The sequence below is a fragment of the Pezoporus flaviventris genome, unplaced genomic scaffold, assembly GCF_033815535.1.
Source record: "Pezoporus flaviventris isolate CSIRO_AGI_PZ_B2104156 unplaced genomic scaffold, CSIRO_AGI_Pfla_v1 ptg000007l, whole genome shotgun sequence".
Taxonomy (NCBI): Eukaryota; Metazoa; Chordata; class Aves; order Psittaciformes; family Psittacidae; genus Pezoporus; species Pezoporus flaviventris.
Window position 1 is genome coordinate 70,579,488 of NW_026892555.1, and position 18,540 is coordinate 70,598,027.

The 18,540-nt window shown below is 39.9% G+C and overlaps 1 protein-coding gene across 8 annotated transcripts in view; it reads left to right on the forward strand.

The window, feature by feature from the left end:
• COBL (cordon-bleu WH2 repeat protein) overlaps positions 1-12,843 on the forward strand; it is a 164,238-nt gene extending 151,395 nt beyond the window's left edge. For 7 of the 8 annotated variants that reach the window (XM_061449117.1, XM_061449123.1, XM_061449116.1 and 4 more), the window contains 4 exons: positions 865-2,888; positions 3,542-3,661; positions 5,798-6,055; positions 11,512-12,843. In XM_061449117.1, the coding sequence (XP_061305101.1) occupies positions 865-2,888; positions 3,542-3,661; positions 5,798-6,055; positions 11,512-11,529 (2,420 nt within the window). In that variant the 3' untranslated portion in view covers positions 11,530-12,843. The remainder of the gene's footprint in view (positions 1-864; positions 2,889-3,541; positions 3,662-5,797; positions 6,056-11,511) is intronic. The other variant, XM_061449115.1, reaches the window with a different exon arrangement.
• The last annotated feature ends 5,697 nt before the right edge of the window (positions 12,844-18,540 follow it).

Here is an 18,540-nt window from a genome sequence, read left to right on the forward strand (position 1 = left end):
AGCAATGCCTCTGGTTTGTATTTTATCCTCAAGAAGAAGAGAAGGGGGGGACATTTTTGTACCCAATGCCTCCTCTGCATTAGCAGATATACTTTAAAGTTAAAATTTTGAAAACATGGAAAGAAACAGTGGGAAGAGATAAAATGTCGTACTGTGCTCCTCTTTTTCCTACTGTGAATAAAAGTATTTTTCCATTAATGGTTTGTCACCAAATGATGTTGAATACATTTTTAAAACTTCCCATCTTAATTTCACTACTTCTGCGGTGGACTTGGTTCTGATTTAAATTTCGGTGAGTTCTCTGACACTGCAATTTCTTAGCTTTTGTGTTGCAACCCTTGATTTATACCAACAAGTTTGGGAGGAGAGTTAAGCTTCTTGCACAGTGAGGCTTCTGGAGTCACTGGAAATGAAGGGTGAGAAGAATGGAAAAAAAATACAAGTACTGTTTCTTTGTTTGCTTGCTCAAGGAAATCCTTCAGCTGGGCTGTTATTACCAGGTCTGGGAAACATAATTTGGAGCTGCTTGCTGTTTCTCAGAAATGTTTCTCCTTTGGAGTCATGTGGTGAAATGTTTATCACTGAGAGAAGTTAGTCAAAGATAAGGTATGAACAATAGATGAAATTCTGCTTTCAGCTGCATTTGTATGTTTCCCACTGGCTGAAGCAGGAGGACTGCAGGAATATTTGGCTGATCCTAATCAGCAAGAGACAATAAAACAGACTCAGATCTCTCCTTTTTTGTAAAAGGCATTAGTGTAACTAAAATATCTGATCCGCTTAAGCTTTCCTGGCTGTTTGTATAATTTAAAGTCATATTGCCTAAATACTCCCTATATGTAATGTTATGTCTGTGTTTTGCAGCAGTGGATGGTATAAGTAACTCTGACACCGAGTACATCAATGAAGTGTTGAGCCCACATACAAAAAAAGTTGAAGCAGCCCAAGATGTTACCAGTTCCGTTCCAGTGACAGTCATAGATGGTGTTCCAGAAGTTAGCACCTCTAACTCAGTTGAAAATCAAGAAATGGAGGCAAGGCTTTCAAAAAGTATCTCAGCTGACTCTGTTAATATGGGAAACTTTACAAATAAGAACAACAATGCAGGTTCCTTTAGTAAGAGACACACAGGTGGTGGAGCTGTATGCATATGCAAGGACCTAATACATCAGCAACCATCTGAAAATGAATTTAGTCACTTGCTTGTGGAACAGAGGAGAGATATGTTTGAATCTCTCACATCCTCCTTCGAAAAAAGAAGCGAAAAGAACTTAAAACTGGACACACCCCACAAACATGGTGTGAAGTCTGAGGAATGTAAATCTAAGTTGACTGCATCTCGCTCCAAGGCCATGGCTGAAATCAGTACAGCAAAAGAGGAGATAAATCCATTTAATGAATGCAGTAACAGGGAAAGATATCTGAAAAAAAGTAAATCAGAATTAGAAATCAAATGGCCACCAGCAAAAAAAAATGAAGTAGAAGAAGTCCCATCAACACCCACATGGTGTCATCGTGCCCAGAATTCAGGAGCAAACTATGAACCTAAAATGGGTTTGACAACCTTTAAAGTTGTCCCTCCAAAACCTGAAGTAAAACAATTTGATAGAGGAGTTTCACTCTCCACTGGTGCCATTAAGATAGATGAACTAGGCAACCTTATAGGCCCAAACACCAGTGTCAGTAAGCACATACCAGGTAACTTTACTGATGAAACTGAGGAAATCTGTCTTGGGAAAGTGAAGGCATTCTGGAGATCAAGTTCTATGGAAAAGCAAAGTGATGACTCTGCTGAGCATCTTCCTAAAAAGTCAGCAGCCACCACAAATTCTAAGCCCTTTGCAGTAAAACCTGAACACAAACCTGTTTGTCCTGCAGCTCCAAAACCTGCAGCACCACAAACTGTTACTACCCAGGGAGCTGAAAGACAGTCTGAGAATGAAAGGACCAAACCACCTCTTCCGGTTACACAGTCTCAGGTAACATCATTAGTGGCCCCAACCATTCACAAAGACAAGCTGGAGCTTCCATTTGTAAAGCCACATAGGAGAACTTCAAGTCAGTATGTTGCCTCTGCGATTGCAAGACACATCAATATAACTACCTGTAAGTCTGACTCTATTATGGAATATCGCGAAAAAGATGAAAATAAGCAAGGAACGGGAGAGGTTAAAACTGAAGCAGAAAGTTCACCAAAAAGATGTATTATTGTGGCCAAATACAGCCCTGTGGAAACAGAATCAGCAGAAACAAGAGAAACATTTTCAAGTATTTTTACTCGCAGTCAGAAAGCATCACAGAGGCTTACATCTGGTGATAATTCTGGCATGGAAAACAAAGTAGTTAACATCAGGGCACAAAATCAAGCAACTCCTCTGAGTTTCTATAAAAAGAATGCCAGTGTCCCACTTACTAAATCCTCTTCGAAGGATAACAGTGCAGAAGATGATCATGGTTTAAACAGCAAACAGAGTATAGCAGAGAAAAAGATGCATCTTTTATTTGACCAGAAGTGCGAGACTTTGACCCATACTAATTCAGCCTCAACTCTTAAGTCTCCCGATCTCCAAGGAGTCCCATCCCCTTTAAGCTCATCTTTGCGGGTCAGTAAATGGCCACCTGCTAATGGTGCACAAATCAGTTCGCTTAAAGCTTCACCCGAGCTAAATGGTGCAGCTGCAAACACAGAGTCAGAACAGGAGGAGAAGCTGGATGATTCGGATATTAATGCTATCAGTGAACTGGATGTTAATGTGCAGACCAATATCTTTGGACCAAAGAAGAAGTTCAAACCCGTCATCCAAAAGCCAGTACCAAAAGACACATCACTGCACAGTGCCCTAATGGAAGCCATTCAAACAGCAGGGGGAAAGGAAAAACTCAGAAAGGTAAACTGGGGACTTCTTTTAGCCTGTTCAGACTGCAGAGCCCTGTATTCTCCCTGTCAGACATCAGAGGTTTTATAACTGGTACAGTTGCTAAAGAACCGGAGTATACAAGGTATTTGAAAAATTTCTAATGGCAAAATACAGACCAAGCCACTGCTTATTCTGCACATCCTGTAGATTAAGCAACACCACTGCTGCTGCACTAGCCAGAAGAAGCAGAGGGTTCAGAGGTGCAGCGTAAGGGAGAGGTAATTGAGGTTAGCCTGAGAGCTGAACCCACATTTCATGTGAAATCCACATGTTCACATAACATGTGAACTCACATGTTATGTGAAATCAGGAACACGCAGCATGGAGAACACTTGTAAATACTTACAATGAAAGAAAACTGCATTTTTTATCACTAGGTGATCCTAGTTTGCCATTGGCTTCATGCTCAGGGAATATGAGATGGCATCTGTAAGTACAGCATTACTATCTACACATATGCTCACCATTCAGTGCGAGTAAGGGTTGTAAAAGCAGGCCCAAAAGAAGATAGACTTGACTAGTCTCCGTAGTTTGCATTCTGGTACAAGTGCCAAAAGTATTTTTGATAGTGTTTCCAAACTACCTCTACTGACAATGTGAGGTTTATTGTTTTCATATTCTAGGTTTCAGACAGTGCACTAAATGACAATCACAGCAAACCCTCATACATTGAGCCAGAGAATGAGCGCTCAGCCCTACTAGCAGCGATTAGAGGCCACAGTGGGACCTCAAAGCTGAAAAAGGTAAGAAATGAAGATGGTAAGTGATCTCCTAAGTGTGGTCTGTTCCTACTGGATGTTTTGAATAAACCCAGATATGTCACAAACTAAACATTGTGCTGCAAAGAGAAAAGTTGAGGGGGAAAATAATATGACCCAAGATCAGATCTGACTTATGTAGATAGCATAGTGGGTCCAGTCCTATCTTCTGCTATAAAACTTAACAGTCCTTCAAATTGTGTGCTTTTAGCTGAGAGGGAAGCACATAGAAATCTAAACTAATTACAGGGACTGTACATAGAAGACATCAGATGTTCATCATTTTCACATTTAAGTGGGGTATTTTTGTGCTTTAGGAGTATGCAGTTAGATCAATATATTTGCATTACCTACCATATGCATCAAAGCCCAGTTACCTGAAGAACACACTTAGGACTGCTTCACGCATGGTCTTTATCTGTTAACATGAGCTGTTGCATGAAAGTTGTATGCAAGTAACTGATACTGATGGAACATCAGCTTTCACTGCTGCTGAATGATTGCTTCTGTCTGAAAGATTTACCTAATCATTAAAGTATGTCTTATTCCTAATAGCCCAAAACTGCATTGTTCTAGCTTTAGTTTTCATTCAGTTTGCTAATTCAGCCAAGGATGTGTATTTGGCAAGGAGGTTCTTATTTCCCTCGTGCAGTGACTCATGCCATTAGCACATACCCAGATAGCAGGCATGAGTTAGAAAGAATCTCTTGCCTGTGTTAGGAAATTGCTTTGTCCCTCAAATACCTTACTGCCCTTGCTGCAGGTAGGGTACAGCCTCCTCTGAGCCTGAGAGCAGGGTGTGCTAGGCAGCAGCCATCTTCACAAACACTTAACTGCATTCTGCATTCATTAGGAGTAAATGTAAATTTGTTTAAAAAAGGCTCTGACAATGAAGTGATAGGGTATTATCACAGACATTTTGGAATACTTTCCTCCAGCAGAGAAGCTTTTGCCATCATTTTAAAGGAAGTTGCCTAGAAACTGTGAGCTTCTTTTTCACACCATGTCACCTGTGCTAGTTAAATCATCGTGTTTGTATGTGTACAGGGTGAGATACAGATGTGCTATGATGAAAGGGCTGTCCCTTTCATATTCTGTCAAATGTTCATTTTTACCTGACATGACATGATTCCCATATTGTGTGTGTGTACAGTAAAGGAAAAGAATATAGGTGTTTTCTGAATGTGGATTGGATGGGAGAGGAATCCTTTCATTTTGCACTAGAGAAGTCTTGTGCCTCAGTTTCTCAGAGGAAGAAATGCTAATGCATCTGCTTGAAAACCTCCCATTTGGCACATGATATTGAATTTCCTAATAATTGCCAAATCATTGTAATTACCAACAATTTATCATGGTTATTACTAGTGATGTTGTTAACGGCAAAAATGCTTGTTGAGACAGTTGACGGAAGAGCTGGCTTAGTCTGAAAGATTGCCTCCTCCCCCTGCATTCATCTCAAGTAGGCTGAATTTCCAATCTGGTAATTCGTGCAGAAATTTTAGTATCAGAAATGTCACAAAAACATGCTTGGAAGAGCAAATCAGTTGATTTTGTTCTCAGCGCTTTCACATAGTTCTCTCTGGTCCTATTTTACTTCATTTTGGATTTTTATGATGGCTGGAGACTTTAGCTTTAACAGCATTTTTTCAATGAAGCCATGTCTGGGAGTTCAGAGCTAAAAGAGCCTTCCTGTCATCTGAGATTATTTCTGTGCAGCCCAGACTGCAAAAAGTAACAAGATTCCTGGGTGGCTACTGCAGCCGTAATACATCTTCCTGATTCCAAAACCCTTGTGGTTGATTCCAAATGAATACCAAGTCCAACTTTCTCTCTTACCTTATGTGCCAAGAAGAGTTACAGGATCCTGGAGCTCACAGTAAATAAAGATTGAGTTTCTGAGACATAGTCAATGCCAAATCCATGATGCTGGTAATCAGCCCAGCTGAGTGATGTGAGTGAGTAGTAACAGATGTTCAGCCCTGTGAGCAAACAAAAGTTCTATGTGGTTTACATCATGCAGGCAAAGTGAAATTGGGGTACTGAAAGTGCATCAAATGTCAAATAATTACAGTTTAGTCATGCTTGATATTAATCACCTCCTTTCAACTGCATAATGAGCAGATCTCCTCGTTGGCCTCCGAAGAGCTGCAGAGTTTTAGAAATACAGAACTGTCCTTGAAGAAGACAGAAAACCCTCAGGAGCAGCAGCTTTGTATCCCACCTGCCCCTGCCCAGCCGCCACTGCCACCACCACCTCCCTCTCAGCTGTCAGCAGCAGCTCCTAAGTCCTCAGCCGTGGCTACATGTAACCCTGGGGAGGCAAGGCAAGCCCTGATGGAGGCTATTCGCTCAGGTGCTGGAGCAGCAAAGTTGAAAAAGGTAAATGTACTTCTAGATTTTATTGCGGGTGAAACAACCTCCACTTGCTCTGCATTGAGAGCCATTTGTAAGCTGTTCTAGCCATGTATTTCTTTCTTCCATCAGAAGAGGGTACATGCACTGTTTTCTCTAATGGAATCAAAGATTTCAAACCTTTGAACACCTATTAAAACATACTATTAAGACTAAAATAGGCTTGTGCATGTATGCAACCATGTGAATAAGCAGTACTTTTTTTTTTGAGGAGAACATCAAAAGGATGAATATAATTTCAGAAAGTATTTTCATGCCCTTTTCATTCTTGTGAATCTGAGGTAATACTGGATGTCTTTTAAACAAGGTGAACTTAGAAAAGATCAGACATGAGACCCTGAAGCAAATTTAGAAGTAAGTATTCTCTCCTAGTATCAGTACTGTTTCCTAGACCTTGATTCCCAACATTCTTGGTTGCACGTCCTGAGATCTATCAGTAGAACTCTGGGATCATCTTAATGTATACCTGAACTTTATGAATTGGATGATATGTGTTACAATTCTGTGGTCAGCTATAGGTCAGTCATCTCCCAGATGGCTAAAAATGCTCAGTTGCCTGGGAGTGATTTTTGGAGGAACTTCACTTACCATTTTAGTCAAAATTTGTTCTTCCTAACCTTGGGTTACACTGCATTTCTTGGTAAGAAGAAGCCAGTTTTCCTTAGCGGAGTCATCCCAATATTATACTGTAGCATCCAAGAACAGACTTTGATCCAAGGACATTAGGGAATGTACAAAGCAGATGTAGTTTTCCCAACACGTGATTTTCCTGATGCCAACCATAAAAGTGTAAATAGGCTTTAACCTTGCTTACTTAACCTCTTTAAAATAATTCAAAAAGTACAATAAAATTTTAACATTAAATAGTAGCCAAAACAATCTTGTTTCTGATTAACTAGAAATTTCACAGAATCGTACAAATAGCACAAACAAATCAGTGTTTCAGGGAGCTTCACATCAGCATGCAAGCAGAAAACTGGATGTGCATTTATTTTTCAGGTGAAAAATTGCTTCTCCATTCTATTATGAATAGGTCTGAGGTCACCTGGCTGGTTCAGCTTGGAGAAGAGAAGCCTGAGGGGTGACCTCATCGCAGTGTACAACTTCCTCAAGGGGGACACTGGAGGGGGAGACACTGATCTCCTCTCTCTGATGACCAGCGATAGCACACAAGACAATGGAATGAAGCTGTGTCAGGAGAAGTTCAGATTGGAGATAAGGGAAAGGTTCTTCACTGGGAGAGTAGTCGATCACTGGAACAGGCTCCTCAGGGATGTGGTCATGGCATCAAGCCTGTTAAGAGTTCAAGGAGCGTCTGGACAATGCTTTTAGTCATATGGTTTAGTTTTAGGTAGTCCTAGGAGGAGCAGGGTTTTGGATTTGATGATCTTTATGGGTCCCTTCCAACTTGAGATATTCTATGATTCTAAGACTATAAATTATGAAAGAATTCCAGATCAGGCCTTTATTTCCCCACTTCACCAATTTACAGAAAAAAGAAAAAAAAAAAAGGGATTTGGATATTCAAGAATACTTTGTGCAGTTGCTTTCTAGTTCTTTCCAAATTCCTTGTTCTTCCAACTACTGCTCCCCCTCCTGCAGAAGTCCCTAAGGGGACCTATAGCTCTACTCATTAAAACAGGTCTTTATCGTATCATTTGGGGATTTATTTCAAACTGTTTGATAGCCAGTAAAGGCCATGAAAATAAGCTGGATATACTAATGCATTCTGCTAAGTGCTGTGTCTGTGTTCTTTCATTTTTCAAAACACAGTAATTTTTGGTAGCTTTGACATTGAAATGACAGAAGAGTATGTCACATTATATAGGTCTTTTATGAAAATAAAAGAGACCAGTGTTTTGTCCAAGACAGAGGATGATTTTCTTATACTGTGTTGCCCTTTCAGATATTGGATATGCAAGCTAAGTCGTGTATATGCCAAAGGCATGGTATCACTTTGACATCTGAGGTCTCATGCCCTTGATAACTGATAAAAGCAAAAATGTCAGATTTCTCAAAGACTTTCTATCCAGTGCATATTAATATCTCTTCTAGCTAGCTATGGTAAATTGAGAGCCAAATTCTGGCCCTTCTCTGCAGCTAGACAACTTGTAAAAGCAAAAGTTGAATCCATAGAGGAGAGAGAATACATGATAGCTGCGTACCAGGGTTTTATTCCTTTACAGCCGAAGAACTTATCTCCAACAAACACTGAGGTTTTTTGTAAACAGTGGCTGTCAGGTGGCTTTGTCCCAGGCCTGAAGCAAACTTTTTCCTTTGTTTTGCCTCCTTTGTCAGAGATCTATGATGTTGTGATTCGGACACGTGAGCACAGAGCCAGTTTTAGCTCTGCCTTCTAGAAGATGTTGGTTACAGCAACTAGACAGCAGAGTAGGTAGTTCAGTTCAGTTCAGTAATGGCGTCTGTTTGTCTTACATCGTCTTCTCAAAGTTTCCTGGGACAGAGACTTCTGATGGTGAAGTCATCTATTTAGCTAATATTATGAAGAACTGGGAAGAATCTGCATTGCTTAGTTATGTGTGACTCAGTTTGTGCTTATTTATGAGGGGTTATTTGCAATGGAAGTGGATCAAACAGGACTGTCAGGGAAACCAAACGTAAAAAGCAACCGATTGTCCAGATAAGAAGCATCTCAACAAACATTTGAGCTCTAGTAATATCTGTGAAAAGGCAACTCCTCCACTCCACCCCTGATTACACAGCTGTTTGCTAAAGTCATGAACTTTAAGGTTAAAAGATCCACTGTGCAGGAAGGGAGGAGAGAAATTGCTGCAGGCTGGTCAGGCTTGCTGAGAGTCAGGGTCTGCACAACACAGGCTGTAATTGGGTCAGCCAAAACAAACCAGAGCAAAAATAGGTGCTTGAGGGAAATGCCAAGTATAGGTAAAAGAGCATGTACATAGGTCTCCTGGCTGTTCTTTAATCCATTTCTTGGGGTACTGTGCCTGCTTTGGCAAATAAGACATACTTTGATTTGAAGAAACGGCTTCTGTTCTGTTGCACACTGTTGCTGTCCACAGACTCCCAAAGGAAGATTCTTGTGGGTGTCAAGCCCAGTTGGACCTGCTCAGTAAAATGGTTCATCCCCAGTACAGTGCAGTTCAGAGACCTGCCAGAAAGTGGTTACACTAGAGATCCTGCCCAAAGGGAATGGAGACACAGATGTGTTACTGGAACGGGATGAACTTACCGAACTGGAAAAGACCTGGTGATGTGCAGGAAATATCCTCCTTCTTCAGTTTTCATAATGGTCTCTCAAGAAGCCTGGCAGGTGTTTAACATGTCCAGACTATAGCAGCAAGTCAGGGAAATGGCATCAAGTAAAGCCACCAGCCAGGGTGGCTGACCTAGTGCCTTTGGTGGTTAATTATCTTCAAAACTGAGCATGTCTCACTAGCAAGGAGACTGTTTCCCAGCTGTGTGGTCTGCCTCCTGTACAAAGGAGAACCAGATGATCTGGGAAATGAACAGCTGACCTGAGACCAAATTTTGTCTAGTGCTGGTGAGCAAAACTCAGGTTATAGTGTTGTACCCTTTGTGTTTCTGGTGTTAAAAGTGAACTAGTGCTTTCCTTAAATTGTATCAAGCAATTTTTGTTACAATTTCACATACTTAAGATATTTTGTCTACTTTTTAACTTTTGGTTTCAGAAAACGCAAAATAACCTAGCTAGATTTCTGAAGTTCCGTATATCGTTGCGTGTGTGGTTTTGTGTCTGTGTAACTTGCCTTGGGATTTACCATGATTATCTATGGAAAAAAACATAACTACACATGCAAATAACCCATTAGATGTCTAGCTGTAGGTATAGTTGCAGCACAAGCCCATGCAGGATTAAAACTCTTACCAACAAAGAGAAGCTATAAAAGTTGCCTTAGTATATATGCCATCTACTCATTTTAGGTAGAGTTGTACCCAGGGATTTGGTGGAAATATTGCAGGAGAATGTGCCTGCACAAGGTAGGGAAGGCAAGTTGTATATCTGAAAAACAGGCTTTTGCTTATAGCAAAATGATTGCTGTAGACCACTTCTTAATGGTACATGCAAGAAAAATTGTGCAGATTTCACATATTTTCTAAGAGAGATTGGAGCTGCATCTAAGCAGCCTTTTCGGCTTGTGATTTAAAAAATTGAGTTGGCTCCATCACACTATCCAGAAGCATTCATGCCAGTGTTCAGCATCAGCATTTAGTCATGTGAACTTTTTGATACGTGCAGTGTATCGTTCTGCTGGCAATCACAGGAGCCAGGTAACATAATTACTGCACCCATTACAATGAGTCCCTGGTATATGCTGGGATAATTTGAAGTTGGTTGCCAGCAGGTAATGCATCGATCTGAATTATGTCACAAAGATTGTCTTCTAGGAAGCATGGCCTAGTTCCATACCTTTATGTCAGAGTGGACTCTTTGTCTCATGTTATCAAAGATACATAATTGTGAATTAAGAAACACTGTTTCTTATCAGTGTCTGTGGGTGCAATGACAAAGATTACAGACTCAAAGCCGCAGCTGATGTTGGCTTTGCTATGCTGGAAATGAGGCAGGAGGCCCCACTGAAAGGTTGGCTGAGCTTGATATACAGGTAGTCAAATGAGCCTATAAAATGATTCTAGTTCCCATGCACAGTGAGAGGCAATCGTTTGCGTGCTGTTACTGTATTTGAATTGAAAGATAACATTTAATATGAACTCTTCACCTTGCTAATAATTTATACCATGACCTATTTTTTTCCTCAAGAATAAAGCTTCTGCCATGGATGCTAAGGCTGAAATGGAAGATTTAGACTTGATCATATACATTATTCTGTTTAGCTTTTGTGGTGATCTTAATGTAGATCTCTCTGATAGAATCAAAGCTCAGTAACTTTGATTTTGGAAGAGCACCCTAGCATATGTATTAATATTAAGCATATGTTTGGATGACCTGAGGACTAGGAAGGAAGATAAGCATTTGTTTAAGTATTTTCCTGAATCAAAGCCCTTGGGAGTTCCCTTCACTCAGACAGGAAGCGAGGTACTCATCAATTGATCTTTATGACCAGGGACAGTTAGCCAATACTGAACAGATTTTGACTGTCAGATACTGTGTACTTGCAGCGTCTGTTTCTGTTCATTCCACAAAATGAGGGAAGAATATATCACCTATGTTCCATTAATCATGTAATTGCAGCAATAATACCTAAGGATGTATGAGGTGTGGGGTTTTTAGGGAGGGATAGCACCTTTCATTAGGCCAACCAATGCAGCTGGAAAAGAGCAGATAAGCTTTAAGTAGTCTCAAGGAGCTGATGAAGAGACCAGGCTTGAAAACAGCCCCACAGGAGTATGTTTGGTTAACAATGTTAACAGTTGGAAGTTTAAAAACATCTTGAATGATCATGTGCTTTTCTTTGTTATAGGTCCCTCTGCTCGTTTGAATCATGTATAAGGAACAGGTAATTGGAAAATGTAATCCCATATGCACCCATAATCATTATTCAAGGTCTGAAGTGGCAAAAAAACATCAAGAAGTTTAGTTTATTCTCTTTTCTACAAGCCAAAAATAAGCTGTAGTTAATATTCTGTGTGTTCCTGCATAATGGTTCTAAGGGGAAAATACGTTGCTCTGCTGTAAAGCTTCTGTGCCAAGGAACTGTGTTTTGCCTCTGAATATTTAAGGTTGCCAATAAACTATTCTTGTTGGCAGGTTAATAAGAATATAAACACTGTGCAGTCCTATGTTAATACTTAATTGTGTTTATGGGCAAAATTAAAAGACTTTGCTAGCTATCTGAAAAGTAATACTCATTTCAAATTGCTAAGAATATGTAACTGTTTCAGACTTTTTACTTGCCTCTTATTTGATTTGGAAAAGGGCTGGCTTTAATAAGCAGTTAGAGTGAAAACTAGGATAAAGACCTATTAAAAAACAATCACAAGAAAAAAGTTATGGTACATTATGAAGGATCTAAATTGTCATATGCTGGAGTCATTGGTTTTTAAAATGAGATGAACTTTGTGTCTCTGGGGAAGCTCTGAGAAAGCAGGCAATCGATGAATGTGAGACAGTGTCTGTTGACAAGTTACTTATGGGATATGACGTATAGGATGCTAATACACAGAGATATACTGAACCCTAGTAACATTTGTGGCACTTTAAAATTCTGAGATACCTTAAAGGATCTCTGTTTGCAACAGACTGTGAAGGTTATAAAGAAGATTCGAAGTACTGCATAGAGGTCCGAGATTTAGAATTCATTTCTGCACTGCAAAATGAAGGGAAGCTGGTTTATATCAGTAACCAGGACTTTTGTTGTCTCTTGTCTCTTGTTCAGGTCATGCATAAGTTGGCCCTTTGTTTCCAATTTGTATGGCTGTTGTATGTTGTATCACAAGTATTTATAGCAGCATCTTTTTCAAATGTAAACTACTTTGGTAGGTGGTGGTGTACATATTTTGAAAATATTTCATTAAATTGATTAACTTAAAAAGGACAAATGAAAATGCTTTTTCACATTTCATATGTTGTAATGAAACTGAAGGAGAGGAAATTTGTACATTTACATTTTTATAATCACAGACTGGAGTGGTGGCAGATTCTTTTTTTCTTTGAGCTAAAATATAAAATGTATAGCTATGTAATGTTGAAAGCACGAGACTATTTAGCCCTCTGCATTTAATGTGACTGTATATTATATATTGTAAAATACTGATGTCTTAGTGCCACAAATAAAAAGAAAATCCAAACTTGACATGACTTGAATGACTTTTTGCCAAATATTTTCCATTTACAGAAAGAAATTAGAACTAGAACTTAAGCCAGTATGCTCTGTTTGATATCTCAGGTCTAATATAAAACTTCTCAAGCCAGAAAAGAGCTCACAGCTAATAATCCAGGAACACAGTAGAAATCACCAACTGGAATGAAGATGTCAGAGATACACATTTCAATAATAATGCAGTACTGATAATCATCCGTTTCCTCATTAGGAAAGCTAATATATATTCAGAATATATTCAGAATTAAGGTGCTCTGTCACATTCTAGGGTAAATGGGATCACCTTTGTTGACTGGTTAGCCTTCTTTTGCCTTGAAAAGTCTTCTCAGCATGCTTTAGATCAGAAATAATAACATGTTACAAATGCTATCACAGGAAAGGATTCAGTCACTCCTAAGCTTGAATGTTACAGACAGTCCCACCAGCAGCAAATAACAGCTTCTGTGGTTAGGTGCTGTAAGACAAACTTCAGTGCAGGTCTCCTTGTTCTTCGTGTTGCCTGAAGGCCCTGTCTCTGTAGCCCCTCCTTACTAATGCCCATTTAGTTTAATAAGTTGTATGGGTACTTACTTTGGAATGTAAGGGTTCCAGAACTGGATTTTGAGATAGTAAGATCCTCCAGGTTTTGCAAGGCAAAGTTTCTGGTTCTGGATGCTGGTACTGTATAGGACTGGAGTTTATAAAAGAGTTATTCATGGATAAATTTCTCAGTATCAGATTCCCATGGGTAAAAGATTATAAGAACAGCTGCAAGATGAGATGTCACCTTCACTGTGACAGCAAAAATATTACGAAAAATCCTCCTGGCTCAGTCACAGCTCAAGCTAAAATTGGAGGGGGAGTTCAGCTGTCTACAGCAGGAAGCTGCACTGGGTGTTCAGTCCCTGCTCTTGTTGATGGGTGTTGTGTCTGCTCTTAGATTGTCATCCAGGTGCTGTTGAATTCCTGGTAGCAGCTTAATCTAACCTTAAGTGAATGGAAATTTTACTATAAACACATTTATAATGATGACTAGCTATAGGTATGACCCTTCCATGTAATAACTTTCTATTAATGCTCTTGGTAGTCTTCATTTGGGAAGTAATCATGCGTCAGTGTTTTTGTGCATATCAGACAAGCACTTTTTAAACTCTTCACCCCCTCATCCCTTCCTTTACACTGCTCTGGGGATCAGAAACTGGGTTCCTACTGGATGAAATTAATTCAGGAGACACACTCCAGCACAAGTTGGCGTTCAGTCCATGGAGCTAGGCTGGAGCTTATCCCAAGGTAAAATTAAAACCCTGAAAAGTGTCTAGTAAAGACACTGTGTCCTCGTCACCAAGTATGTTCATCTATATATCTGCTCTTACTGGTCCAGACTGTTTGCTAGCACAGACACAACCTCTGTCTAGAGGTATACATGCCACCTGGGTTAGCCCCTGCCATGTCCCTTCATGGCACTTGTAGCTAGACAAGCTACAGGCTGTTTTCTTTTTTGAAGGACTGAAAGAAGGACAGTGAGCTCCCCATGTATCTCTCAGCCTAGATTTACCCTACATGCTCTTACCTCAGTTCAACCAGAGGAAAGTCTGATACATGCCTAATTCTTCTGGTCCTTTATATTATTTTTTGAGTAAGAGATTGAAATGAGGTGAAAATGGTATCACCAGAAAAATTGGATGGAGGATTTGGATTTGGTATCTTGCACAGGTACAAATCAGTCTTCAGGACTTGGAGAAATCTATCCTCATGTCTCAAATAAAATTTGTAGGTCTTCCCTCCCCTTTTTTACATGTTTTTAACTGAGCTCAGAGTATTAATCAACCATGAAGCCAACCTTAAATCACTCTGAATAGATACTTAATTTAAAATAATACTGTCTGTCTGCATGAGCTATTTTACTTTGGGGACTTCATTATAGATTCGTTGTACAGAAGCCTGCTAATGTTTGCCATGCAAAGTATTGGACCAAAAGACCTTTTGACATGCACATCAATCTACACAGTTTTGAACATGGCAGGATTCAACTTCCCCAGCTCTACAAGTGATTTACACAATTTATGCTACATTTGCCACAGCCAAAATAGGCACTTCAGTAGCGTGTAGAAAAAAAAAGAACAAGAGATGCGTTTATGAAACAATGGAAAATGCCACCCTGAGACAGTTTTCCCTCTAACCTCTCCAGAAAAGAAAGAAGCACTTCTGTTGTTTGGTGCTGCTTAGCATTAAACATGTGGTTTAAACTGAATGCAAAGATCTGCACAAATCTTGATTTGAGTCAGTTTGTCTGAATGACATGTTAATAAATTGGTTCTTTGTTGGTGCAGTATGAAAAATAGTTGTCTTCCTCAACAGTTAATTAGGAACTTTTACATATTTAGAATATTTATTTGTGTGTACTATTTCTCTACTCATCTCTAATCCTCTGTTGAGTTATATGTGCATTACGTATACCAACGTGCTTTGCCTATGAGAGTTGTGTTAAGATTTACGAGGCTGTTCCTATTCTTACTCCATTTGTTGCTGTTGAACACACACCATAAAATATGCTATACCTTTGCTAAAGCCATAGCTGCCATAGTGGTTGCGTTTCCTCACTTGCAGAAAAGGACCTTTCCAATGACAGAGTTCCCTTTTAAAAGATAAAGTGAAACAAAGAAAATCTGATTTTTCAGTAGTGTTCACCTGAGTTTGGTGCAACATTATTCCGATCTGCCTTGCTTTTTTTTTTGCCAGTTAGGGTGTGGAGTTTGATTCATTGCTGATGTCTTCATTTGGCTGAAGAAAGTTTCCATGTAGTTGAATTCCCAAAGGTTGTTCATCAAAGTATGCTAAGATGGATGAACCTTTCTAAAAGCAAAAAGGTACCTTTTTTGGTTTTGTTACTGTTACTAAGTATTCTTAAGTATTTGTTAAACAAATATAATTTGGTTCAGTACTAACAGGCTACATGATGCTGCACCAGATAGGAAAGTCAAGACTCTCCTGTGTTGGTCTACCAATTTGTGTATTTTTTTTGTTCTTGTTTAGACAGTTTTCTGATTTGTTTTAATCTTTGAACTCTTTAAAAAGAGAGATAAAATAGAGCTACTTAACAGGAATATTGTGGTTTTTACACTTAGGGAACAAGCTCACTACTGTTATCTGTTCCCTCCCATCACTCACTCTGTGTATGGGAGTGCACACACACAGAGTCTCCTGCATAGTTTCAGGAAGTCAGGGGTAGTTAAAAAAGCATCTTCACCATGGGATCCTTCTTCCATTTCTAACAGTAGCTTTTTCTGTCCCATAGAATAGGAACTTTCAGAAAGTCATGGGCTAAGTTTTGATGCAGTCACAACAGCTATATGTATTCACTGCTGGAAGCAATGTCAGATCCAGCTCCAGATAATGGTGTCTTCAGCCAGTTTCTTTTGCTTTTTGTCTTCTTTTCTGTCTGTAGATTGATAAAAATATGTACGTGCCATGTCTCTTTTCTGAGGTCATTATTGTGCTTGAAGCCCTAAAGGTTTCCCCTTGAACAAAGCATAGTGGTGTTGTAGTTGACTTTCACACTGAAAGAGGACATTATTCATACACAAACACTACTGTCTGGTTTGCAATTCAGGAAACCTTATTGAAAGAACAAGACTGTGGCACATCATTGTCTTCTGCATCGTAACCTGTGTTTACTGCAATAGGAACAAAGCAAACACAGTGCAGATATGCATGGGTTTCCTTTGTCTCATTTCATGCATTCAACAGAGGAGTTTCTGTCAGAAGCGCTGGGGTCTGTCCCTTGTAGTGCTTGGCACGGGGAAGTGGGTCATGACTTGTGGGTTCTGGTTTGAGTGGTACCAGTGGTTGATTGTGTCACTTTGTTTTTTCTGCCTTACGATAAACCAAAATGTGGTTTGATTTAGCCACTGCTCGCAATGGCAAGTGGAGTGCTTCCACTGCAGCGATGAGCAGAGGCTGCACAGGTGAATGGCAGTTGAGGTTGTGAGTGATTTGTGATTCAGCCTTTGCACAACTGCAGTATCCAGTTCCCAGTAGCCAGTAATCTGTGCAGAGGTGATGGTGAAGGGAGAGGAAAATGGATTTGTGTGCCCTGTGACAAAAGAGTGAGGCACATGTAACCCTTAAGAGCTGCAGCCCTCTTTTCCATGGCAACGCCTAACAGTGCAGGTGATGTACAGGAGGTGCCTCAGTAAGCAGTAAGTCCACCAAAACTACTGATACATTTGGAAATCACCAGGAGACTTCACTTCACTTGAGTCTGCAAGTATCTCTGCTCTGCTAATACAGGTCAGTTACCATGCTCAAGACAAGGTTTGCTCAAGACAAGGTTTGAATGGTCCCCATTGTAGACCCTTTCCTGCTAAAATCCAGCCCTCAGTTCTTGGATCAGCCATAGTGGTTGGTGGGTGTACCCAGTGCTTTCCTTCATCTGCCAACACTGAGCACAGAGCAGTGGTTTGGCTGCCTGCACAGTGCCTCTCCGCTCTCTCATTAACCTCACTGCTAATGTTCCAAACTTTCCAGCTTATGGAAGGAACTGTCAGAGGCAATTTGCATATAGGCAGTGCTGCAGAAGTGCAAAGAGTTATATTTTCATGTGTTGATGAATAATTTAGCAACAGTACTGTAAAATTACTGCTTTAGTGCTGCTGGGGCCAGTGTTTGTACAAAGTGTTCTTCTAGCCCAGTTATACAAGTTAAAGCTTGCTGGGTTTATCCTATGCATCTGTCGTTAGAGAGAATTTTTCCAGGTTCAAGCTGGGAATCAGAGCAGGGTTTTTATTCCAGGACAGGGCCGTTCCTCATTCTCATTTATTGGTCTGATTGTCCAACCTATTTTTTTCAGTAGTCGGTTTTGCACTAGGTTGCATATATTAGTGCTGGTTTTCTCCACAGAGAAGGGTGCTGTGTAATGATTTTCCATATAAATGCCATGGTTAAATTATCCATCCTCATGGACCTTTGCTTTACATTAAGGAGCAATCTAAGAACTATTTTAATGCACAGTGACCACAGGTTTCACCCCCTACCCTGTGGAGGAAGCCTGCGCACTTACATGGGCAGGGAGCAGAGAATATGGACAGATTTAGATGAATCTCATTTTGGTGTCAAGTTGGAAATTGTTCCTTTGAGATTCAACCTCTTCTATGCTCAAATTGGAATTAAAAGATAAGGGAATGAAAGCAAAGAGCAATATTATTGCCACCCAAAAGCATGCTTGTAAGGATAAAGTGAGATTGAAGTGCTGTGGTAATTCAACACCAAGACACTTCCAGAAATGGGGAAACTCGCAGGTTTCCTTAGGACTCTGCATCTCAGCTGCTGCTCTGCTGTATTCTACAAGTGTTGCCAAGAGATGCTTAGTTGGAAATGCAAATACGTTCAAGGCTGAAGGATCAAAGAGCAATTAAATTAAAAACTGCTGACAGGTCAATCTTAATAGTCATTTCCATGCTGAAATAAGTCAATAAATCTTAGCTTGCAATAAATCTTACCACATAAAGGTGGGCTTGCATAACAGGAAAATGTAGTAAAATATAGCAATATATTTTATGCAAATGCTTTTTTAAAAGTAATGAGCAGCATGTTTTATTCATCTTGTCCTGGCATCAAAGCGGTCAAGAAGACATTGGACTTCTGGAATGGGTTAATCCTTTGCAGCAGCAGTATGCTGAGCAGGCAGAATGT